General features: G+C 40.0%; 1 protein-coding gene across 3 annotated transcripts; it reads left to right on the forward strand.

Moving 5' to 3' along the window:
- Positions 1-26,505, forward strand: LOC137959831 (UDP-glycosyltransferase TURAN-like). Of its 3 annotated transcripts, none has more exons than XM_068807209.1 (17): positions 1-179; positions 4,453-4,701; positions 4,864-4,897; positions 8,903-8,958; positions 9,053-9,187; positions 9,510-9,658; positions 9,754-9,843; positions 9,923-9,989; positions 10,066-10,129; positions 10,207-10,324; positions 23,046-23,212; positions 23,317-23,427; positions 23,552-23,613; positions 24,525-24,577; positions 24,670-24,745; positions 24,920-25,048; positions 26,336-26,505. In XM_068807209.1, the coding sequence occupies exons 2-17, from the start codon at positions 4,609-4,611 to the stop codon at positions 26,351-26,353; spliced, it is 1,422 nt and encodes a 473-aa protein (XP_068663310.1). In that variant the 5' UTR covers positions 1-179; positions 4,453-4,608; the 3' UTR covers positions 26,354-26,505. The 3 variants fall into 3 exon arrangements, with proteins under 3 accessions (XP_068663310.1, XP_068663309.1, XP_068663311.1); XM_068807208.1 differs by having other exon boundaries at positions 1-140; XM_068807210.1 differs by having other exon boundaries at positions 1-140; positions 9,056-9,187.
- The last annotated feature ends 278 nt before the right edge of the window (positions 26,506-26,783 follow it).

Genomic DNA, 26,783 nt, shown 5'->3' on the forward strand with positions numbered 1-26,783 from the left:
CCTCTCGAACCGTAACGACGTTTGGAAGTGGATGCAGGATTGCTGGCGTTCACAATATCCTGAATCTCTCATTATGCTCTCGCCCCAACCCAAGTGAAGAACACAGAAGCAAGGATTCTCTTCGCTCATCTATTCACAAGGTCCAACAGCTTTACATTGGCATCCCGTGAATTCCTTTGGTCTGTTTTTATTTATGTTATTGGTGCTTGGGTTGCTGGTTTTCTCTGTGGTCATATATAATTTTATGTTGATTGCTCTGCATTAATCTGTTATGCTCTGTGGTTATACGTTTGATGTCCCTCTCTCTGTCCGCATGATTAGGTTTCCTCTTTTGCTTTGCCTGAAATTTAGATTTTTCGGGTCTTGGTTTGGGTGTCACATATGATACGTGTAAGGATTGAAAGTTATTATTTCTGAACCTTTGATGACTGCTACTTATGACTCGATGATCATTCAACCGCTGGTTTGAGTATATTTAGGATCTCTGATACCAATTTTGGTTAATTTCATTCTTTCACATTTTTCTTGAAATATTTGAAGTAGTTTGACACGATTAAATACATGTCGGATTCTATATTTAAGTGTATACATGTTTTTAGGTACCATGACATGACATGTAAAATTACTGGCGAATGAGACATAGTTCCTGTGGGTCCTTGTTTCTTTGTATTGAGTGTTTGCATATGTTCTGTCAGCGAGCTGAGTGATGTCTGATGTCTGGCAGCCAGCGTTGTCATGGCTATGTCCTATGATTTGCATTGTAAGCCTTGAACAGTTGTACTGGCTTTTCTTCTTCACCCATGTTTTCCTTCTATGCAGCAATAAACTGCGGTCGACTTCCCAACATTAACTACTCTGATACTTTGATACGAATTAAACACTTATGTCGACAAAATAAGGTTAAATTGGTAATTCTGTTGTGAAGTGTATGAAAGCTTTTTTCCAGGACTTTTGTAAGCATTGAGACCAGCTTTGATCATGTAGTTCTGATATCTGGCTGCTGAGATATGGTTGCTAGAAGGTCAGGTGTGTGTTTTAAATTGAGAACAGTAGTAGGATTCAAGGGGAACTAACCTCGGTTCATTTTGAGGAAATCACAGGTTTCATAATTGTAAAGGACAATTTTTTGGGAAAACATTTGTTTCTTTGGTCTTCTTTCATCAACTAATGTAAAAATTCTTTCTTTTATCATAAAAGTAATTGAAAATGATTATCCACAGTCAGATCTAATACCCAATGATTGAGATACCATTTAATGAAGTATAGTAACAGCTACCTAAAACATATTACTTTATTAAGGCTAGCTTGCTTTGTGGAGGTCTTGGCACTGGTGTAGTTCAAGTAGCTGTGCAAGACAAACTCGAGGGGCACTCTTGAATGACAACGAGTGAAAGATCACATGCTGTAGCAAACCACACCATTAAGGTGATACTAGTTCTACCACTGGCAAATTATAAATTGATGTGGAATAGGAATTTCTTAATTCAAGAAGGTGAGATTACTGAACTATGTTTAAAACATATATTGAATAGAACAAATATGGATGAAGGTCACAATAAACAGAAGAATGCTAGTTTTTAAATTCATCTCCGCCTATATGTTTCTCTCAAACAAAAAGAAAAATCTCTGCTTATACAAGTGTGAAAAGAACCTAACATGTTTGCAACACGAGAGAAATGAGCTCTGATGTGCTAATGATAGGTTGATTGTGTGTTTTTAAATTAGTTGATATTTTTGAAAAAAAAGGTTAAAGATGACTTAATTTTTATTCATGATGCTGTCATGCAAGGAAAGATTATTACTCCTTATGTCCGGTCGTTTGAATGACTAAGAGACATCTTTACTGAACCCTTTGGGAGACGTGAGCATATGATATGTTGTAACAAGTTGGAGCTGTTAGATATTTATGCTCCAGTTTGAGGGGGGAGTGTTAAAAAATATGGTATAGGGGTGTTTTGGTACTTACCTTTGTAATTTTGTCTAGGAGTGACCTAGTATTTTGTTTGGAACTAGCTTACAAGAGTATCTTAATATCTGTTTTTTTTTTTCTGCTTTGCCTTAAGTGTATTATGTAAGGATGTAGGAGAGGGTTATTTCTGTCTTTTAGCCCTTCTCACTTAAGTTAATACAAAGGATTAGGGTCGACTTTTTCCCCTAACCAGCTGCTTTTCTCACACTGCTTTTCATCTCTCTTCTTCCTACTTCTTCATCTTCACCTCTCTATTTTTCTCTGTTTTAACATAATCAAAGATCCATTCATATTGAGGTCGATGAAATGAATCATTTCATTTTGAGGCACCTTTGGGGTTACCCGAAATGATACTGTTGTCTTTAAATAAGTCCAAAATGGTGGGAGGCATTATGGAGGTGACATCCATTCTACTCGTTTCTGGTGTATACTTTTTTGTTTTTTTGAAATGGTGATGATATTGTTATGCTAAAAGGGTAGCTGCTAGAAGCCAGCTGTTAAGTGCATGTGGAGGGGGCCTAAGAACGAGAGGTTGTAGCTTTACTCCCTCCTTTGCTAAAGAGTTACGTGATAATGTCTGAGGGCTTTGTGGAGCTGCCCCATGCTTTGATCAAACACAACTGGAAAGATGTTGTTCATCTCCCTCTCATGCATACCTACAGAAGTAATTAATCTGCTGTCCCTGGCGCTTTGGAATCTTAAATTTAACTTTGATGAGAGTGCCTATGGGAATCCTTGTTGGTGGGTGCTACAAGGATGGCTTTCATGGACTGTTGATTGGTGAAGGATATTCAAGTTGGTAATTGATTGGATGAAGAATGCTTTGAATCCTCTGGGAGGTTCAGAGTAGTTTCTTGATGAAGCCATGAGCATCACACAAAGGTTTTGACATCTCTTGGAATCATGCAACCCAATCTGCAAATTTCATTGCTGTCTCCCTAGGTAAGGAGAGCACTTGCTTCAACAACATTGTTGTAGGGCATAGTGTATCCCTTCAGCTGTGTTTATATTTTGATGGAGGGCTGTTGTGGCCTTGTTTCTCTTTGCTTTTTAATGTAATCTTTTTTTTTTTTTTTTTTTGCTTCATTTATGCAATCATCATTCAGCAAAAGAAATTATATTATTTTCTTCGACTTTGATTAGTCTGCTTCTAGTCTTTCGTCACCAGCTTTCACCTAGCTAGCTGTAATCTGTTGTGAGTTAATTATTTGAAACTCTACTGAATGTTGGTGAAGGTGTGAGTATTGTAGTGTGAAACATAAAAGTCTTATCTGAAGCCATTTCATCTTTAAGAATTTGAAAAAAGTAAAAGAAATTGAAAATCAAGCATGATGACTTTAGGGAACTTTAAAAAAAGAGCATGAAGACAGTAAATTATAACATGTAGAAGAAGAAGAAATGAATTTTTAGGTATTATATTTAAATGAGATGGCTAACTTAGAAATATGTATAGCCAATTTTCATGGACAACTGTTTTATGTCCCATCAAATTACATCACTTTTGGTGCTTTTATTTGGCAAATTACCTGTATTTGCAACCAGGAACTGCCAAAACAACCAGATTAAAACTATGCAGTCCAGTTCAATAGTAACAGCACAAAGGAAAGCCTAAAAATTGCCTTATAGATGTACTTATCCATGTGGCATGGAACAACAAGTTAGGAGTTGGTGCATGGAAAAAGTGGGTCATTGAGGAAAGGGGAGAGATAGTTCATGCCATGATAGTGTACTTTGTTTTTTAGACTCTACTTTTCTGTGTTAGCTTGAGCAATATAAATGTGATGAAAAGTGTGGGGCCACTTGATCTTTTAATTTAAATGTAAAGTTGCAATTTAGGATGACATTATGCTACATTATTTCACTTTAACATTCTCTTTGGAAAGTTCAGAAAGCGAAATTATACCCTCTTTGCAAAGGATTGGTTTTCTTGTGCTGGTCTCTCTCTTCATCACATGTTGCAGTTACTTCTTGGATCCCTCCGGCCTTAAAACTCCATCAATTTAAGTTATGATTGAAGTTCCAAAGGTAATCTCAGCCTGGCGGGTTGTGATGGGGTGTTCACAACTCAGTTAGTGTGATCTCTTGGGTTGGCAGACCTAAATAAAGCAGAGATCAAGTTGGACCTTTTGCGACTTCTAGATTTCATTGAGTGTATCATAATTGTAGGGTCTCATCCATATAGAACTACAAATGGTCTTGCTGATAAGCTAGAAAAAGTGGAGGTCACTCTCCACCAGCTAGTTGTGAATGCTATCTTCCCTTCTTAATCTTTGGATCTCCTTCTATCTTTATTAAAATTTTCCATCAATAAGAAAAAGTTACACCTCTTTGTCAGTGAGTTAGATATTATCTCTAAGTGTAATTACCCTCTTACTTCCCTTGTTTAAATCTTTTTTATTCTATTGGAGAGTGATTAAGTGAATCTATTACAACTTTACCAGATTTCCGTGGTTTGTAAATTCAATCGTCCTCTTTTCTGACAGGTAGTCTATAGTACCATTAAGCAGTAAATCCTCTGTGCTGCTGTGAAAGACCTGCTATGTTACCCTGTGATACGACCATAATATCCTTAGTTGATATTTCGATACTTGATTTAAGCCATTCGAATCTATAGCAGTTTTACAAGGCAGTAAGAGCGCATGGGCAAGAGAGGCAGGGCAGCTGTGGTGGTTCTTGGTGACATAGGGCAAAGTCCCCGGATGCAATATCATGCGCTTTCTCTCTCACAACAGGCACTTGATGAACTTTCTTCTCTGATTAAATTTGCTTTTATGTTGAAATTGAAATGGCTCTTATGATATCATTGGGTTTCTTGTGAAAATTAAAAATGGATTTTTATGCTATCTTCTGAGGGTCTTAGTGACGTTGACAGAGTTATTTGCTTATGTTTGCAGGCTTTATTAGAGGTGGATATTGTTGCATATGGAGGTTAGTGGACCCTACTATGTGTTTCATTTTTTTTTTTTTTTGAAATAGTGCTGGATTATATTAAAGGCTCAAAATTAAGGAGGGGGGGGGGGGGGGACCGTCCCAAACAATGAGAGATTGCTGGGATGTTCCAAATTTTTATCTAGCCTATCAGCCAACAAATTAGCTGACCTAGGAATGTGATTTCATGTACAAGAAATAGAATATACAATGTCTGCTATGGAATAAATGGTGGGCCAATGTCGCTTAGGGGGGGAGGCCGTTTTGGAGCACCAACTAATGACAACTTTAGAATCCCTTTCAATCATTAGCTTTCCGTGAAGACGGTCCTTGAAAATTTCCAACACATGGAGAAGAGTAGTCACTTCTGCGGTGTTGGAGTCGGCAATACCAACCGACCACACATATGAAAGAATAGTCTCTCCTCTGTGATTTCTGAAGACTCCACTTGCACCGGCTGGTCCTGGGCACCCCATAGCACTTCCATCAAAATTTAACTTTATGTAGTCGCTAGGGGGAGGCTCCCATTCGGCCATGGCCGACACCTTTTGAGGACCCACCATATGAGCCAGAAGACTCCAATTTAAATGAAGGGATATTCCTGGCTTGAGGGGCAAATTCCTTCTTGGTATGCAACCAGCTGGAGATCATTCCTAATGCGCAAGAGATAGTGCTTTTCAAGTTGCTAAATTTGAGGTTAAACCTCCGATAGTTTCGCTCCAGCCAAAGACACCACGGAATATGGGCAAGACATGCAAAGAGAAGCAACTTGCCAATTCTTGGCAAACGTGTCCCCAATACCATCTGGAAGGTGCCGAAAAGGTCTTGATGAAGGCCCATTTGAATACCAATTTTCTGGAAAATCGCCATCCATACTTGCCATGATTACCTGCAGTGAAGGAGAATATGCTTAATAGACTCCTTGCAAACACAACTAAGAGGGCAAATGTTATCAGGGACGGTGAAGCCCCTTTTTGAAGGTTGTCTACTGTGAGTATTTGTTCCTTGATGGTTGTTTATATGAAATTTTTGATCTTGCTGGCCGTTGAGAGCTTCCATGCAAGATTTGCCTTGTGCTCAGGTATGTTGGGGTCATCCTCTCTGATATGGGAATAAGCTGAGGCAACCAAGAAGATACCGTTAATGCTAGACTTCCAGATCAATTTATCGTGCACCCGATCCCGAATGACGGTGTTGTTGAGGCTGGAAAGATGTGAGCAAAAGGCACTAGCTTCATCATCATTCAAACCATGGCGAAAGAGGAGGCTCCAAGACTGATTACTCCATGAGTCGGCCACCGAGTAAGATAGATCCATAGCGATCCTTGCTAGTCTCGGGTAATCCTCAGACAATGGTCGAGGACCGCACCACTCGTCGGTCCAAAAGCGAAGGGTCTTCCCGTTACCAGGATATAAGGAGGTTGCGGCCTTGAATGTGGGAAGCAATTTGTAGACGCATTTCCAAATCGGGGATAAGCGGGAGGGGGCACCCCTCTTTGTCCACCAGTGGCCTGGGAGCTGAAGATAGAATAAGCTAAGATCTGCACTCAACTTCCTAATCTGGTCCATGGTGCCCACACCAAAGCAGATGGTGTCATTCAGAAACTGAAGAATCGGAATATCGAAAGCCTCGAAGTCAGCTGTAGTGAGAAGCCACCCTAATCCTTTGGTTGAGTAAATCAGGGAGGAAAGGTACTCGGCTACCACATTGAAGTGCAGAGGGGACAAGGGGTCTCCCTAACGGAAGCCCACGAGTTCCCTTAAAGTAGCCGCATACTATCCCATTAAGAAGTACTGAATAGCTGGTTGAGGAGATGCAACTTTGAATCCAGAATCTCCACTTGTTTTCAAACCCCATTTTTCCTAGAAGAATATCCAGAAGCTTCCAATTTGCTTTGTCAAAAGCCTTCTCCAAGTCTAGCTTGAGGATAAATCTGGGCTGCTTCAAAGTTTTGAAGTGATGAAGCAGCTCATGGCAAGCCATTGATGAGTCCAGAATATTCCTCCCTTTGATGAAGACACTCTGTTCCTGATGAATAACAACCGGAAGTACCGCCTGGAGACGGTTGGCAAGGAGACGAGCTATCACCTTATAGGTGCTGGTGGGGACGCTAATGGGCCGGAAATCCGAAGGAAGCTCTGCCCCATCTTTCTTGGGTATGAGGGTAATGAAGGAAGCTCGAATACTCTTAAACGTGATGCCACGATGTAGAACGAGTGGGCCTTGTGTGTGATGTCTTCACCAGTGAAGGGCCAACAATGCCGGTAAAATAACCGAAACCATTTGGCCCCGGAGCTTTGTCCAAAGGAAGGCCCATAGCAGCTTTCTCAATTTCTCGCCTAGAGAAGGGAAGCTCAATAAGATTGGCGGCCATCATAGGAATAGCCAAGATGTTGATGCTCTGGAAGAAAGGTCGAAGTGGTTGACATTCCGTATAAAGATCTGCAAAAAAACTCACCAAAATGTTAGTAATATGGAATCGGTCCGAGGTGACCTCACCATTGATGTTGAGCAAGGTTATCCGGTTGGCTCTTCTCCTGGCTATGGCGACGACATGAAAAAAATTAGTGTTAGCATCCCCCTCCGAGAGCCATCTAAATTGAGTGCTCTGTTTCTAGTGCACAAGTTCGCAATGAGCGAACGATTGCAATTGCTCCTAAAGGGCATAGCGCTGAGCCATTTTAGTAGTGGTCAGGCTTCTGGACTCCTCTTTAGAGTCAAGAGCATCCAATTGAGCAAGGGTGTCGGCTTTTTTCAACCAAACGGGAGGGTTGACGCTCCAATGCCCAAGTTTTTAAAAGGGGCTTTAGCAGCTTGAGCTTCACTAGGAGGGACCACCCACTCGGGTCAACAACAACATTCCTTCCAAAATGATTGGACTAAAGTATCAAAAGTGGGGTTTTTAATCCACACATTGTTAAACCTGAAGGGAGGGGGGGCCCAATTGCCGAAATGAGTATCCACCATGATTGGCCAATGACCTGAGATTGCACAGCCAAGAAATTTTCCAGTTGTATTGTTGTAGAGCCGAAGCCAATCCTTGTTGGAGAGGAATCAGTTGAGCTTAGACATAACCGGGGGTTGCCTTCTGTTGGACCAAGTAAAGGTTTTTCCGAATAGTGCGATCTCATCAAGGTCCCAACTTCCTATGAAATCGGCAAAAGGTCTCATGGAGGTAGAAATCCTTTGAGACAGTGGAGATTTCTCATGAAAAAACTGCGTCACATTGAAGTTTCCAGCAAGCAGCAAAGGAATAGGCCCTCTGACAGACCGTTGGGAGTTCATCCCAAAATAGGTGTCTCTCTCATTGTGTCAAGTAGGTCCGTAGACACCCATCCGACAACAAATATTACCTGAGCTCTTATCCCTCTGCTTGACACTGAGAGGGTAGTTTCCCCGAAAGCTGTCAATCACCTCAATAGTACTAGTGTCCCAAATAAGGAGAATACCGCTCGCCGAGATGATGACGTCCACAGTAATCCAGCCGGGCTCCTTTAGGCGCCAATTATCCCAAACAAAACTGAGAGGGAGTGAAGCAACTTTGGTCTCTTGGAGCACCACAATGCACGATTTTTTAGAGGCGAGGAGGCTTCGAATAGACGCTCAGTGACGCGTTGAACCAATTCCATGAACATTCTAAGAAAGCACAATCATTGATCATCCTTCTGTTTCTTTGACTTTTCAGAGGGATGATTATGCCCCGGTAGAGGCCCTGAGAAAACAGAACCTCTACGTGTTTCATTTTTAATAATTCCATTATCTTCTTGAAGTCTTTTTTTTTGGCACTAATAACTTCAAGTTTTGATTTCTGAACCTTTCTTATTGGGAGATATGTGTGGTTAACTTTGCTTACTTATTCAAAATGCATAACCATTATTTTCTAAGTGTTTGCATTGGTGCCCACAAGATCATCTGATGAATGAGTACAATGACTCATTGTGCTACTTCTAGTTTAAAAATGCTCATTGCGCTACTTTGTCACTAATGTTTAATTTCTTTTAACAGGAAGCAATCCTCATATTGCACTTTTAGAGAATCCATCTATTCATCTTCACAAAATGGTACACAGTTTGCATCACTTTTGCCATGAATTAATTTCTTGAAAGACAAAATATAGATATTTCACTAATTTATTTAATTTAATTTTTTTTGCAGAAGCCCGTTGTGTTTAGAGGCTTACCAAAGATTTTACTAATTGTATTGTTACCCTTAAAGGCATTGATTCAGTTCTTCATGCTTCTTTGGTTTCTGTGTGTAAAAATACCTCCGCCAGATGTTTTCCTAGTGCAGGTATGACCTGTCTCATTAAAAAAGAAACAAAACTTCACTTCAGAGAAAATCAAATTTCTTGTACATCCATGAGAGACTCTTTTCTCAGAGGAAAGCTTCTAAAGGGCATGTTCTAAGTGGATTGCCATCCTTATTACCCAATGTGGAGTTTATGTGGACAGCTGCTTTTTTAGTTCTTTTAGTTTCTTTTACTTTGTCAATAGAGTGTCAAATGGCTAGTTCTTGCTCTCAACAAAGATATAAATGCTATTTATATTTCTGATTTTTTATCTGGAGCTGTTTCAACAATTTTACCCTATTCTTACATTTGGGGATCTTGCAGAACCCCCCTTCTGTTCCAACTTTGTTTGCTGTCAAATTAGCAAGTTGGTGGAGGAATTCAGCTGTCATTATTGATTGGCATAATTTTGGATATACACTACTTGCCTTGTCTCTTGGGCGGAATCATATCTTGGTGAAGATCTACTATTGGTATTTATCAATTTATTTTATCTGAATAAACTCATCTTATGTGGACATGGATCTCTACATGGTCATGAAGAAAGAAATGTGTGTTATTATTTTAGGTTTGAAAGGCACTATGGAAGGAAAGTAAATGGTTCCTTTTGTGTCACAAAGGCAATGCAACATGAACTTGCATGTAATTGGGGAATCAAGTAAGTGTACTGAATGCAAATAAAGTATCTTAATTATTTGGATGCTGAAACAGCATTTTATATTCTCTCATTTAATTAGAGCAACAGTTGTATATGATTGCCCGCCAGAGTTCTTCCATTGTGCATCACTTCAGGAGAAGCATGAGGTGAGCTTGTTGTTTGAGTTGCCTTTCTTTTTAGAGCTTTACAGGAAAATATTGATGTATTTCTTTTCTTGGGTAGTTATTCTGCCGGTTAAACAATGATCTCATTCATCCTGATGGTATACAAGACTGTATCAGCTATGGTAATGATCATCTTGACCATATTCATCAGGTTTGTTAGCTGAAAGTTTTCATTATGTAACTTCATGGAATTTTTTAGGAAAAGGGATGAGTGAAAGGGATTCGTTCGTTGGTAATACAATCTTTACCACTCAAGATAGTGTTGAAATTTTCTTGAAGCCGAACAGACCAGCCATCATAGTTAGTAGCACTAGCTGGTAAGTGTTCTTGATCAAGATAGAAACTAATGGTGATAGTTTTTATTTCAAAAGAAATATGGCATCATGATAATATCTGGTTTTTCTTTTTGATTTGCTTCTTATTTGTCTTTTGTTACAAGAACTTGAATCTTATAACAATTTATGAGACTGAGGCTATTCAAGAAAAGTTTAGATGATTCTGATGACATTTGAGGGAGTAATGTACGCTTAACCAAAATAAAAAGTAATACACATCAGGCTATTGTATCATGTGCCGTGCGATTTCAAAATCGTTAACGTGTGCTGAACATCAATATGCGAGAGAGATTCCCCCTGACGGTCATCGCTACTCCGGCAGGGCCATCACAACCATCTATGACGCCGGTAGAAGACGCGACGAAGTTGTGACGAGAAGAACCGAAAGAAATTTCTATCCACGGTGAGGAAGAAAATCCAACAGACCGTCGGATTCGTCCAACCACCGCTCTAGCGAGCCTTCAGAGGCTCTGACAGAGGACCAAGAAGCCTGTTGGACGATGGTCACCCGACGGAAGCAGCGAAGCAACCTTTTCCGCTTCAGATACGAAAAATGTAGAGTGACCATTGAGAGAGTCGTTTGGAAAATTGGTCTAGTGATCCGCATCTCTTCAGCTGACGGATCAAAACTCTCCTTCATCTGCATCCCAGTAGAAGCAATCCACAACTTCAGGCTTCAATTTCAGAGAGCGACCACGGAAATGGAAAAATCCCGTGAACTTTGGTTACGAGATTCGATTTTCTTCTTCTCGGTGACTATCTTTCGTGGTCGTAGGGAATGTCGGGTCACTCACAGAAGAGGAACTTTCGTTTTGGTTAGATTGTTCATCCCCGAGGCCACAAACTCGGGTTTTGGTTGGAAAGAGCTAGTCGATGCTCTCTAGTGCTTCTCCTCGACACTTGATCCAATAGAGGCGCCAATCCAGAGAAAGATTCCCTCCACACACATAGATACCTCTGAAATCATCCAAATCCTGCCAAACCTTCTCCACGATGGGTGCAGAATTTTGACTCGCTCCATTCTCGACCAAACATCCCCTAGCGCCGTCAAATCCAGCATTCTTCACTGGCTGATTGACGAACTGCACCTCCCTTACACTCCTAGAATCTCCTACCTCAGCCCTCAAACTTGGTTTGTTCATTTTGGAACCCAGCAGGAGTCTTCTGCGGCTCTTGGTCTCGTATCCCACACCACCTCAGGCATCACTGGGGTCTCAGAGTGGCTCCCCTCGGAACCCTCCAGCCAGTACGGCCAATGGGTTTCTACTACCGGACTTCTTGCCTTGCTCTAGCAGAACACGGTTTTCTCGAGAGTCATCTCTGAGTTTGGCTCCATCATTGCTTTGGACTTGCTCACGGAGCACTGGCACCGTCTTGATGAGGCCCAGATCTTCGTCAACCCTCTTCACCCTTGTGAAGGGTAATATTTCAGATGCATTATGGTGGACAAAGCGCAGTACTAGATCCGCATCAGCATTGTTGAGAGGGATGACTTTAGAGATGTGGTCCCTGAAATCACAGCCAAGTTTCGGGAAGCCACACAACCAGTCAATACTTTGGGAGTAGCACCTCTGGACCCCCCAGGTAGCTTTATAGCTGGCACAAGATCGATTCTTGTTGACCCCCTCAGCTTTCCCTCACACCTATCCGACACATCACTCACCCACCCACCCACCCCAGTCCCCCACAGAAAATACCCTTGGCCCAGATAGAACCTACTCCAAACTTCCAACTGTCGTCCACCCTCACTTCCCCTCCCATTTAGACCCCCACATGCCCCCCTATAAATCTTTCCCATTGCCCCCACTCCCTCAAGCTTCCCCCCGGATAATGGACTCCCCGTCACCTCCGAGAAATCCCCACCCTGAAAATTACCTCTCTGACACAGAGTTCGAAACCAACGAGCGTGCTCCCCGTGGTCACGTGCAAAACATTTCTCCTCCTCCTGTTGTCACCTACCAGCGCCAAGCTAGAGGCCAATTGAGACAACTTCTCCAGGGAGGACCCAGTGCCACCACTCGATATTCCTTCAACCCAAAGACAGGAGATTTCATCCTACCAGAACCGGGTGAAAGAGCTCAAAAGTTTGTGGCTGCTCTCCAGTCAAAGCAGCATAAATACGACCCAGAAACCTGGTCCTAGATAGTGGAACTTGCCAAAGTGATGGGCACCGTCTTCACGGAGCCTCTCCTGGGAGATAACCACCTATCTGAGAATTCAAAAAAGAAGAAATATGATCAATGATCATTCTCTCCTGGAATGTTCGTGGAATTGGGTCCTTGTGTCGCTGCGCCTCCATTCGGGACCTTCTTGCCTCTTCCAAGGCAAATGTTGTTGTTCTTCAAGAAACCAAGGCGACTTCTCTTCCCCTTGGATATATTCGAGAGTTGTGGCCCCTAAAGGAGCCCGGCTGGGCTTCAATGGATATAGTGGGTTCGGTTGGCGGCATCCTATTGATGTGGGACACTAGTTCTATTGAGGTGCTTGATTGTTGTTATGGCTCTTACTCCCTTGGCCTCAAGCTGTGAGACAAAGGTTCGGGGAACAATTGGTGTCTAGTAGGTGTCTACGGCCCTACCAGACACCACAAGCACCACCTTTTTTGGGATGGCCTATTGTGGACTTGTCAGATGTGGACTATTCCTCCGATGCTTGCAGGTGACTTCAATGTTACTTCTGCCATGAGAAATCCTCTGCCGTCCCAGAGAATCACAACCTCCATGAGGCTTTTGCTGACTTTATTGGCAATTGGGACCTGGATGAGATTATCCTATATGGGAAGACCTACACTTGGTCAAATGGTAGACAACCCCCTGTCCTCTCCAAGCTTGACCGATTCTTAGCCAACAATGATGGCTTCAGCTCTATAGCAATGTCTCTGGCAAAGTTCTCACTCGAGTCATCTCTAATCATTGGCCGATTATGGTTGATACCCATTTGGCAGTTGCCACCCCCCCCCCCCCCCCCCCCCCCCCCTCTTCAGATTCAATAATAATTGGTTGGCAAACTTTTCTTTTGATCTCTCTGCAGTTCTTCGGGAGAATATGACCGTTGCTGGCCCGAGCGGGTGGACCTTACCAATCAAGCTAAAGATGTTGAAGCCGTTGCTGCGGTCTTGGGCCTTTGAGAAGAAGGCCTCTTCCTCGGCTGTGAGAGCCAATGCCCTTGCTCAAATAGCCGCTCTTGACTCTGAGGAGTCTAGAGGTCTCTCTTCTCTGGAAGTCTCTCAGAGGTATGCTCTTCAACGACAATTGCAGTCCTTTGCCCACATCGAGCTAGTGCACTGGAAGCAACGTGCAAGATTCAAATGGCTCTCTAATGGGGATGCTAACACTAAATTCTTTCATGAAGTTGCCACTACTCGTAGAAGGGCCAACCGCATGACCTTGCTCAGTGTCAATGGTGAGACCACCTCGGACCGAACCCTTATATTTGACTCACTGGTGAATTTTTACTCTGATCACCAACCAGTCCGCCCTTTCTTCCAAAGGGTTAACCTTTAGGTTATTCCATCAACTGCAGCAAGCCTCATCGAGCTCCCCTTCTCCAGCCGGGAAATTGAAATTGCAGCCCTTGGTCTTCCTTTGGATAGCGCTCCGGGCCCGGACGGATTCAACGAGGAATTTTATCGCCGTTGTTGTCCCTTCATTAGAGACGACAATTCTGGCATGGCCCGCTCCTTTTATCAGCATGGCATCAGATATAGGAGCAATGGAGCCTCGTACATTGCCCTCATCCCTAAAAAAGATGGGGCAAAGTTCTCATTCGACTTCCAACCGATTAGTCTCACTACTAGTGCATAAGGTGATTGCACGCCTCCTTGCTAATCGCCTCAAGGCGGTCCTCCCTATTGCCATTCACCATGGCCATAGTGCTTTTATTAAGGGAAGGAACATTCTTGATTCGGCCATGGCATGTAACGAACTTATCCACCACTTCAAGGTTCTCAAGCTCCCCAGATTCATCCTCAAGCTTGACTTCAAAAAAACATTTGACAGAGTCAACTAGAAGCTTCTGGACATCCTCCTGGGGAAGATGGGATTTTGGGAAAAATGACGCTTCTGGATCCGAAGCTGCATCTCCTCTATAAGTTACTCCGTCCTTCTCAATGGAACAGTTTGTGGGTATTTTAAGTGAACCAGGGGAATCAGACAGGGAAATCCCCTTTCCCCCTTGCACTTCAATGTGGTAGAAAAATATCCTCCTTGATCTACTCGGCCAAGAACATGGGATGGCTCCTCCCCATGACAGATTGCATAACCTTATGATATTCTGATGCTCCAGTTTGCAAATGATACTATTTGCTTCGGGATTGGTACTATGGATCAGATCAGAAAACTGCGTGCTGTTATGGGATCATTTGAATTGGCTTCTGGTCAGAACATAAACTGGGGAAAAACCGCTCTTCTTGGCTACCACATCGATCCAACTGAGCTTGAGGATACGGCAGACTACTTGGGATGCTCTGTGGAAAATCTGCTAGCTACATATCTTGGGTTCCCACTTTTTGATTCTCGGCCTTCAACTTCACTATGATCCCCCCTCATTGAGAAATTTGAAAAGAGGCTAGCCATTTGGAGGGGTAAGCTCTTATCTACACCGGGGCACCTCACTCTCCTCAAGTCTTGTTTGGCAAGGCTGCCAAATTATTTGCTATCATTTATGCACTGTTTGGCCTCTGTTTGCTCCAAAATTGACACCATCCGTCGGCGATTTCTCTGGAGAGGATCAGAAGACACCTTCAAATACCACTTAGTTAGTTGGAAGGATATTTGCTTGCCTCATAATAGGGGAGGATTAGTCATCCAGCCTACGAGGGAAATGAACAAAGCTCATATGCTCAAATGGATTTGGAACTTCAACACCAAGCATGACAGTTTTTGGAGAAATATGGTCAAATTCTACCTTCAGTTTTCGAGTGCCTGGTGGAGAGAGGGTGATGCCTCTTGCCTCCTATCCCCGATATGGAAATCAATTTATAAGCTCCTCCCAGTATTCAGAGATGCTACCTTGTTTCACACGGGCAATGGAAGGACCCTACTCTTCTGGTCGGATGAATGGTGTGGCCCCTGCTCTCTCTCGAAGGACTTCCCGGGACTGTATAGGGTGGCTTGCGACCTCTCTTGCTCAGTGGCTGATTCTTGGAGGGATCAATCGTAGAGTCTCCCGTTCCGTCGGTGACTAAATGATGAGGAATCTTTGGCTTTTTGCTCTCCTTGTCTCAACAACACTATTATCCGGGAGCATTCAGTTGATAAGCTGACTTGGAAGCCCACCATTAATGGCCGATTCACGGTTGCCTCTGCTTACTCTCATATCAGAAAGCTAGACTACAATATACATGAGCACAAGGCAAATTTTGCTAGGAAACTCTTGGCACCAAGCAAAATCAAAATTTTCATGTGGTCGGCCATCAGAGAACAAATCCTTACATCTGACAACCTTCAGAGAAGAGGATTCACCGCCCCTGATCTTTCTTGTCCCCTTTGTGGTGAGTGCGATGAGACAGTCCAACACGTCCTCTCACACTGTGGATTTTCTTGGCAAGTCTAGATGAATTTTTTTCAAAAGATTGGGCTCCAAATGGGGCTACATCAGGACCTATTTGGCACCTTTGAGATGGTTAGAAGGATTCGCCTTTCACGGTTGGGCAAGTTAATACTTTCGGCCTGTCTTGCACATGTTCCATAGTGCATTTGGCTCGAGCGAAATAACCGAAGATTCAACTCCAAAGCTTGCACCTCGAACAACACGGCTTCACATGCCGTTGGTCTCATCTCGAGTTGGCTTCATACAAGGAAGGAATTTGCCGCTCTATTGGGTGTTTCCCTTCGGGAAAATTGGAACTTGATTGCCCATATGACTGGCCCCTGCAGGACTCCGATTATGGCCATCTGGGATCCTCCCCCTTGCGACATCATAAAACTCAATTTTGATGGTAGTGCTATTGGCTGTCCTAGGCCGGCTGGAGCAGGCAGTGTTTTCAGAGGTGACAATGGAAACCCTATTCTATTGTATGCTGGACCGATGGGCATTGCTGATGCTAATACTATTAAAGTTAGTGCTCTTCTATTCAGCCTCCAAATTTTCAAGGAAAGTTTCCATGGCAAGTTAATAATTGAAGGAGACTCGAAGACTGTCATCAGTTGGTGTTCCAAAGACAACTCTCCCCCTTGGCACCACTGGCCCATCACAGATTGTATTGCTGACATTGTATCTTCTTGTAATTGGAATCTCATTCCTAGATCAACCAACTCTTTGGTTGATAAATTGACAAAATTCGGAACTTCCCAGTAATCTCTCATTGTTTGGGAAAACTTCCCTCTTTTGTAATTTGCTCTTTTGAGCAATGGTCTTAATAAAATTCAGCATTATTTAAAAAAAAAAAAAAAGACATTTGAGTGAGCATCAAGAAAATACTTGATGATGTTTTGAGTAGTATGAATTGGTGAGGGAAATTTGTGGAGGAACTTGATAGAGTTTTGAGGTTTGACAAACGGGCCTAGTCTTTCAATTTTTTTATTAGGACTCATTGTATATGTTTTTGGCTCTGATGACAAGTAGCTTAGTTTTTGGTACAGTTCTTGATGGACTTCATCGGTACATCAAAGAGGAATGACTAGAAGAATTGAGGGACAATGACAAGAGTTATAAGAGGAAACATCTCATGTAATTTTGTGAAGACCCTAATTCTGTTAAAATGATGTGGTTTTTTATGTATGGCCACCTCAGAATTGTTGGTAATGAAAATGAAAGAGGATATGGTGCATGTGTTTTTAATTTTTTGAGGTCCAAAACACTCTTATGCAGGCTCTGTTAAGGTACCAAAAACATAATCATCAGAGGCATCAGTTTGTCTTTGAAGCATAAATGGCCAAAATATCAAATACATTCAAGACAAAGTAGTTATAAAAGAAGGCTGGATGAGGCCTGCTATTCAGACAAAAGTATAAAAGAACAAAAAAGAGGGTTTGGCTTGTGATACGGTTGCTAGGCATTGAGGTCTTACTTCAGCTATTACATATTGGTATCTTGCCCATGTATCTTTGTTCGTGTGCATAAATTATTTACTTGTCTTCATCATTTCCAGGAAAGATACTGATGTCTCATTTAAAGGTGTGCTTCATATAAATTTTGGAAGGACCTAAATTTGAAGAGAAGATAGTATGAAATGATCATGGCAATCAATGTTTAAAACCCAATATCCAAACTTTTTATTTCCTATGATGATTATATTCCTGCATTCAATTAGAACTTTGGTTCTTTTTGATTCTTTGAGTCATATTTGAACTTGTTGAAGAGAAGATATGAAAGCCTCTTACATGACTCTCACAGTAAGCAGTCTCACAGAGCTAGAATTAATATGGTGGAGTCTTACATGAGTCTCACAAAAGATGGTCTCATAGGAGAGTCTCAGTTTAAAGGTGTTTTAGTTATGTTAGTCTTCTATTTATGTTGAGTTATTTAATTATGTTAGGACTTATCTTTAAGTGTTAGAGTTTGGGTGTAATTGGGACAAATGTAGTTTAATTGTAATTGGATTTTTCTACTTTCCTATATTATAAATAGGAGTTCATGTACTCTAATTACATCAAGTTAATAAAGCTTTTATCTTCTCCATAAATTCAACATAGTATCAGAACAGGTTCTGTGAGTTGACTCGGTCAACCCACAAAGATAATGTGATCCTTTTCTAATCTATTATCTCTAGAAGTTTAGGTTCGAATCTACCTTTTCTTTTCTCTCTTTTCAGCCCATATACCCGTTGTTTGTTTTACATTTTCACCTCTATACTGAGCTTTTAATATTGCATGTTATATATTGTTGGAGTTTTATTCTGAGAATCATCTTCTTCTCTATTTTGTTTACTGCTGCCTTGCTATTCTATTTCTGGGAGGTTTTGGTTCATCGCTGATAGAGGTTGTTGATCATAATCTCTCAGTTGTTGATTTATTTCTAGGTCGCATACTGAGATGGTTCTTCGCTGGCCTTTCCATTACATCCTGAGCTTACCGCTGTCAATATTTCTATTCTGAGTTGATTTGCCAGATGTCTTCTTCTGGTTTGGCATCTTATTATTCCGCAACTATATCCCGAGCATTACTCTGCATCTGGTATATCATTCTGAAAACAGAATCGATGCCTGTGTTTTTAGGCTGCTGGAGGACAACAACTTTGCTGTTTCTGCCGAGTTAATCTGATGGATCTTCTATTTCTAGAAGTTACTGCTCAAGCCTAACTCGAAGTATTAAACTCGGATTTACTGTTGTTAAATTCCAGAATAGACTCTACCATTAAAATCAAAGTCATATAACCATTACTGGTTGGAAGATTTTCTACTGAAAAAACAGTTGCCGATCTTGAATTAATCTATCCTAGAAGACGTCTCTGCTGAGTCCGTTTTCTGTTTCGGCTCGTTGGATTATTTCCTTCGCTGAGAACTGTGTTTTCGTCGAGTTATTTGCTCTTACCGGCTGTCGACATCTTCCGAAGTAGCTCTTTGGTTCTGCTGGTTCTTTGGTTCTTATTTTGCTGTGGCATCTTCCTGTTCGCTGCTACCTCTACGAGATTGTCTTTGCTGTCAATTCTCGCTCTGTTAATCTAGAAGTTGTCTTTCCTTCACTGCCTTATTTCTGCCTTTGCCGGATCGTTATTGAGCTATCTCTGTCGAGAATCACAATCCCGTTGCCATTGTCGGAAAAGACGACATTGTTCCGATGTTTTGAAACTCTTCAAGGCGTCAACAGTAGGAGTTATCTTGTTGGTTCACTGCCACGCTGTTCGGAAACTAGCGTCGTGGGGAAGAATGTTGCAAAATTAATGTTTCCCTAAAGTTAGGAAACTAGGTTTAATCGAGCATTGGTTTTGAACGCAACCCGGACCGGGCCGAGTTAGCCCAGTGAATCTGCCAACCCGAGGTTGTTTTTGTTTTGCTGAATCAACTCGGTTCGGGTCAACCCAATGAATCAACTTAGGCCCTGGTCAACCGGACTCGGCCCACTTATTTTCTGCCTCGGTTATACGTGTTCGGGTCCCAAGTTCTATACATATTTCTTCTGTGACTCGATTATATTAGTCTACTATTTCACTTGGTTCAACTTGTTTCTCTTTCTCCGGCTAGATTATTATCTTGGATTATTACTTGGTTCCAACATACTATTTGGTGCAACTTCCTTATTTACTAATGGACTCGTTGCGGACTATTTCACGTGTCCTTATTACTTTTAAGGACTTTTATTTTTTACCTATTATCCGCTGCTATATAACTGGACATGTGGTACATGTTATTTGGGCATTGGCCCATTTTCACTACTGCTATTGTGTCTCTCTGATTGCGACTTTATTTCTGAAGAAAAACTCCTTGGTCGCTTGCTTTGGGATCATTATTTGCTGACTATTGTCGGCATTGGTTCGTCTGATGCGGAATTTGAATTTCTTAGAAAAATAAAGCACATGGTGGCCTCAACATCTTATCTTCCTCTTTGCCCATTACCCTTGGTAGTTTCTTCTACCATCTTTTATTTGACTCTCACATACCACTTTGGGCCAATATCTTGTGTGTTGCTTCAGTTAGTTTACCTTTATATATATCTATATCTATATATATAGATATAGATTTGGTTTTTGTATTTTCAATTTTAATAAGGGGTTTTCTAGAGCCATTTAGTTTAGAAGGAAAATTGTCCACTAGAGGTAGAATCTAGCTGTATTCAATCTCTTTGAGAGAGATTTGGAATTCATGTAATAGGGTATTACACTTAACTTTAAAAGGTCAAAATCTCTTTACTTGTAATTTCAATTGATACCAAATAATAGTGATACCAAATCTAGGGGGGTACTCTTTTAATCTGGAGTATTCAGAGAAGACGACTGAACAGGTCTTCTAATTATTTGTTGTCTAGGTATTCTGGGTATGATAATATGTCTATATGAGTTTAAAGATAAAGTAAAGCAAATAAGACTAAAGATTACTAAATTACAGGATATTATAGTTAAGGCTATAAAAAGGAAAATCATATACCAAAATATCTTACTAATATATTTAATAAAAGGAAAATATCAGAAGCAAGTAAGTTTTCTAACTGTTCTGGCAAAAATATAAAATATCCAGATAATTCTATTCCTACTATACTTAACAACAGTATATAATGGAAAAAACCTATGATATAGCACAATAGTCTCTCAAAGTATTATACAACAAAGCTAAATACAGATAATAAGAAGGCAGTATTCTTAACACAAATCTTAAAAACAGTCGTAGAATCTTATTAATTAACCAAATATACGTCAAGGGTACGGCGGCATTGTATCTTTCGGGAGCGACGCTTGGCTCTTTGGAAGCAAGGCTCCTCAGAGGCAGATGCGACTGTCAGGGAATAACCCTCACCCAGTAGTATTCCAGCCTAATATACCCAAGATTGACTATAACTACTAACACACAATAAAAGCAGTAAGAATCAGAGCAAGAAGAACAATACCAAGCGTAATAAAAAGAAGGAGCATATAGACAATACTGATCAAGGGAGAAGACACAAGAAGACAGAGAAACTAAAGATCGATAATCAAATAGATGTAAACTTCCAAAAGGTAACCCCTAAACTTCTTAGTGGTTAGATCTTTCTCAGATTTCCAATAGCTCTCGAACACCCAAGACATGAAGAGGTGTGTGCTTCCCTAGCAAAAAGCTTTGGCCACGGGCTCCTTTCATAATCCGACACACAAATAGCCCTTTGGTCTCCGTGGACAATAACGGGCAAACATCGGAACATAGCACCGTGAAACCTCAGAGGGTCACAATGCTTTTACCGCATGCTCGGGATGAATCCAAATTTAGAGGAAATCTTTACAGATCTAACCAAAAAGAGTTGAGGAGTTCCCTTAGGGAAGACCCCGAACTGGAGAAATTAAAGGAATGGAAAACGAAAACTTACTGCAGAGATCGTATACGGAAACGGCTCAGAAGGGTTTTGGGACGATGGAAGGAGGAGACATGGATGCAAGGAGTAGGCAAAAGGATTCTCTCATTCATATCTTTGAAGTCTTACATATGGCTATTTATAGCCCAAACTTTTTTTTTGAGAAGAGTTGTAAATGTATTCAAAAGAAAAAATACAAACCTAGAGACTAAAAAGACATTTCCTCCACAACAAGATGTTGGAGGGTAACGCCTTTTTTAGCTTGAACATCGGCTAAATGATTAGCGGATCTTGGAACATGCCCAAACTTGCCGACACATGATAGAAAAAAGGAATCACTCGGGTGCTCATTGGGCCCCATCGACAGTGATTGCTCTTTTGTGCTATCCAAGTGTGCGGTTACAAAAAGATCATTACAATATATATATATATATATATAGATATATATATATATATATAGATATATATATATATATATATCTATATAGATAGATAGATATATAGATATCTATATAGATATATAGATATATATAGAGTAGCCGTATGTATCAAGACAGGTGTGGTGGCAAGGCGATGGTCACTACACCAATGGACAACTAGCCTTGGGAAGAAAAGAGATTTGTCGAAAGCCTATTCACTAACATCCTCATTTGGAAGGAAGAGTTCGTTTTGTGGCAAAGATCCTCTTCTGTGAAAAAGGTTTGCGTTCCTATGGGGCACATCCTGAGGGGAAAGATCGTTATGTGTGTGTGTGTGTGTGTATATTTATATATTTTTAAGTCTATTGAGACTTTTTATATGTATCCGTAGGTCTTGTATCGCCATCTTGTGAATGATAGGCATTACCTACTTATCACCTATTTCTAACCTTCGAGAGTCGGTGCCCGGTGTTGGGACACCATGATGGAGGAGTTTATTACTACATCTATGTTATTTGGTTCAAGCTGGAATCACTACCATTACCTCCCAGCTTGAGGAGGAGAAGTAGAAGAAAAAATACAAGAAAGAGGTATTTTATTCCATATGTTGTGGTAATTTTATTGTGACAAAAATATTCAAGAAAGGGGGAGCACAAAAGATGAAGTTTTTGCATCTAAAAAGAAATTTTTGCAGCAAAGAAAATTGAAGACCAATAATCATTTTCATTGCAAACTGAAGTTATAAACTCCAGCTTAAGCGGGAGTGTTGAAGAGAAGATATGAAAACCTTTTACATGAATCTCACAATAAGCAGTCTCATAGAGCTAGAATTAATATGGTGGAGTCTTACAAGAGTCTCACAAAAGGTGGTCTCACAGGAGTCTCAGTTTAAAGGTGTTTTAGTTATGTTAGTCTTCTATTTATATTGAGTTATTTAATTATGCTAGGACTTATCTTTAAGTGTTAGAGTTTGAGTGTAATTGGGACAAGGGTAGTTGAATTGTAATTGGACTCTACTACTTTTCTCTATTATAAATAGGAGTTCATGCATTTTGATTACATCAAGTTGATGAAGTTTTTCTCTTTTCCGTAAATTCAACAGAACTGAAATTTTGATGCCCATACAGATTAAATCTACGTTATAAATGTATACTAAAAGATGGCAAGTGTTTCTCTTTCTTGTTTTTAATCAGTTTACCTCTACCACCTAAATAGGTGGTTGATTTCCAATCTAGAAATAGTGAATGGTTTTGCTTTTTCCATGTCCACGTAGAATCATTACATCATAGAGTGTCTGCACTATCAAGAATGTAAGGTTCTTAGAGTTTTTGAATGAAATGAAGCATGTTATATATTTTCCCTTTCCAGGACTTCAGATGAAGATTTTGGATTGCTTTTAGAAGCAGCAGTTATGTATGACAGAAGGGTTTCTGCTATCCTAGATGAGGATGATTCAGTTGATGATGAATTGCTTTGGATGGAAATTTCTAATGGGAAGCAATATTTATATCCAAGATTGTTATTTATCATAACTGGTAAGCCGGTCCATCTTTGTTCCCTCCATGTATTTTAGTTCTCTTTTGGCAAATCTAATCTGTTTGATTGCAACATTACCCTTTTGTCCTCTTTTTATCGAAAGGAAAAGGACCGGATAGAGAAAAATATGAAAAACAAATGAAGAAGTTACACCTGAAACGGGTAGCCTTTCGTACAATGTGGCTACCAGCTGAAGATTACCCATTGTTGCTAGGTAGCTTTTGTTGTCTGCTTAATTGGGTGTCCGTCTTTCTTCTTCTGACAACTACATATTTGGGCTTCCTTTCCTAGTAATTCTTTCCCACTTAAATCTACGAATTTCTTTTTGAGTTTTGTAGGGTCAGCTGATTTAGGTCTAAGCTTGCATACTTCCTCATCTGGCTTGGACCTCCCTATGAAGGTTAGTTTTTTAACGGGCCCATGAATTCTTGTGTTGGTGGTTTTAAAACAGTTTGATTCATGTTCTGTTTTATGGTTTAATGCTTGATATAGAGCATAGCAATACATATCACCTGGCAGATACGCAGTGGGTGTAGACCTTACTGAACATACATAGGTCTTTTGGACAATGACTTAATCATAGGATTTATGCAAGTTCAGACAGTTTTAAATCAAAATTCAATGTTCAGTTAAAAACTAAGACACATAACCATCTTGTACCTGTTTTGCTGAGTGGTGAGGGTATTTGAAATAGGTTGACCTCCTTGCTTTTCTCATGGTACAATCTTATTGCTGCTGAACCCCCTTTCTTCTTGGTCCACAAAGACAAAATGTAGGACTGGTGCCAGCAGTTCATCATGGAAAAAAGGACTCAGTGAGCTGGGATCACTAACTAATATAATAGAAAATTATAGAAAGGAACTGTCTTTTCTGTATACTTTCCCTGATTGTTCTCTTTCTCCCTAAGCAAAAACTGCTAGAAATCAAATAGCCTAAATAAAACTAGTTACATGTCATTTGAGTTGACTGGGTTCTTATAAACAGTTCAATATAACAGATTTAAATTCATATTTGACTGTATCTTGAAACTAGGGTTGTGGATCTCTGCTACAGTGTGAACCAGAAGAATCCTATGTTGAAGAAATCCAGTTACTGCTTCTGAATAAAAGAAATATTTATTAAATGTTCTGTAATTAAGGTGGCCAATGGCCACAATTGGGGGGATGGGGGGTTAGGGCTTGGGTTTAAGTCTCACCAGGGTATGGGGTTCAACATTCTAAAAATGCTCTATTGTTGAGAAAAACAATCACAAAAATTGCTGTCTTTGTGAAACAAATCATGTTCTTATATGGTCATTGAACTTGACATCAGGTTGTGGATATGTTTGGATGTGGTCTTCCTGTTTGTGCCATCTCTTTCTTTTGGTAATTCCTATGGTCAAGTCCTCTCTTTTCGGTCTTCTTTATTTTTGCCACCCATTTCTGATTGTATTTCTTTTGTTTGGTTGCATAAAAAGCATCGAGGAGCTCGTTACAGTTGAGAAAAATGGCCTCCTTTTTTCTTCATCTTCTGATTTAGCAGACAAACTCCTGGTGAGTGTATTTAATGTCTGATACAGTATTCCAGTTGTATTTAGCCATTGTGGTCGTGGTATTCTCTTAGCAGTAACACAAAAGCTTATCCATTGAGGACGGTGTGTCAGAGTCTGGTAAATTTTTCAATATCAAGTTGCTAAGTTCATTTATTGGTGCCAATACTTCATGCAGATGCTCTTTAAAGATTTTCCAGATGGATGTGCTTCTCTCAACTCCTTGAGGGAGGGAGCTTTAGCAAAAGGGACGTCTACTAGGTGGGGCACTGAGTGGGAGCAGCAAGCCTTGCCTCTAATAGCTAAGGCAAGTTTTTCCTCTCTTTTTCCCTTAAGGTTTGTTTATTCCGTTGGGAATCATCGGAAAAACTGTTTTCTTTCTTACTTGAATTTCCTGTGTTTTCGTCACTTTTTCCGTTGGATGAACTTTCACATTGTTTCCTCTCTTGCAAGTATGGCTGTCAACGGGTAAGAATCAGGAGGCTAAGAGGATTATTTTGTACTGATTACTTGATATTTATTTTGTTACCCCCTTCATTTGAAATGGTGTGGGATGTTCCACTTCCTGCTTATTCAATTGATTATCATGGATAACTCGGTAAACAGGTTAATAAATGGGTATATTAAAGGTTCAAATGCTGTATACACATTTATAGGAAACCTATAATATAATATAAAAACACCACAAAACATGTAAAAAAACTAACTAAATATAGAATGAGGTTATTTCCCCAGAATATATCGTAATATTAAGTTATCCACTACTTAGAGAGGGATTAGAATCATAAACTTACCCTATTGGATATGAAATAACCTTCACATATACCTATCTTTTGATAAACAAAATATGATTAGATGAGTAAATCTTTACAGGGTCAAGGGTTTTTTTCTTTTCATATCAGCTAGAATCATAGTAAAGTAGTTGGGTAAAATTGTCAGCACTAGTTAGAAGTTATTTATATGTTCTAGGAAAGTCAAAATGAAAACTACACAAATTGTGTTTACCTTTTTTTGGCAATGTTAAATACCAAAATACTCCTGTTGAAAAATGTTTTCTTATCTAGATAAATGATTTCTTTATTAATCTAGCGAAAGACCATCTGGCACCATGAGAAAAATTGTGTCAATATAGCTTGCCATAGGTTGAATAAGTGACATGCTTCATGTGGTATATGTAAATTGATTTCATTCACTTTAAGCAAGTGCTACCTAATCCAAGAATGAAATGGTAAAAATGCACTTATACACAGATAATGCTTTCTGTAGTTAATAATCGAGATAAATGTTAAATGATGAGGCTTACATGAAATTTATATTATTTCCAAAGGTTGGTTGAAGTCTTTATTCATTTTAATTTAAAATGCTTTTATTTTAGAGTTTTTCTTTTTACTTGTGGTACAGCCACAGACACCATAAGTTAGTTTTCCAGTTGGTTCCATTATAGGCCTAATTACAAGAAAATTGGTTAATAAGAATTTGATTTCTGAACTTTAAGATTTTTTAAATGAAAAGTTGATCTAAAGGAATTTAGTTCCAGCTCTTATTGCTTTTCTTTTTAGTAACTATAATTTTTTTATCTTTTATTGATGATCAGGTAATCTCAGATAAATGATTGTGAAGATACAGGAGTGACACACGCATTATTGTGGGAAACTTTTAGCATATGAAATAGTGGAAACATTATTGTGATAATTTCATTCTTTGAGCATATGACTGTTTAGTTTTCTTGCTGGATGAAAGTGTATGTTATAATTGTTTTTTCTTCTACGCCGTGTAGTAAAATGAAAAAATATTTTTATCTTTGCTCTTTTTTTTACTTTATGAAATGATAATAAAAGGGCGTATTACAAATAAAATAAGAAAAAGATGGGAAAGATGATTAAAATCAGGCATATTTTTTTACAGTTGAGTTTCTTGCAACAATGGCGGACTAAGTATAGGTATGCTACTAATTGCAAGAAACCTTTAGGATTTTGTGCTTATGTGATTCAAAGCTCTCTGGCTGAGCTCTTTGCTACTAGGTATATGTTAAAGGCCCGTGC

The sequence above is a fragment of the Aristolochia californica genome, unplaced genomic scaffold (assembly GCF_029961685.1).
Source record: "Aristolochia californica isolate CCGP_79_NKW_82.1479 unplaced genomic scaffold, dmAriCali1.0.hap1 SCAF_3, whole genome shotgun sequence".
NCBI classification, from domain to species: Eukaryota; Viridiplantae; Streptophyta; class Magnoliopsida; order Piperales; family Aristolochiaceae; genus Aristolochia; species Aristolochia californica.

Coding starts and splice junctions, on each gene's coding strand:
- LOC137959831 (XM_068807209.1), top strand. CDS start 4,609: ATGGGCAAGAGAGGCAGGGCAGCTGTGGTGGTTCTTGGTGACATAGGG. Junction 9,659..9,753: donor TTGGTGAAGATCTACTATTG/GTATTTATCAAT, acceptor TTATTATTTTAG/GTTTGAAAGGCACTATGGAA. Junction 23,213..23,316: donor ATTGTTATTTATCATAACTG/GTAAGCCGGTCC, acceptor TTTTATCGAAAG/GAAAAGGACCGGATAGAGAA.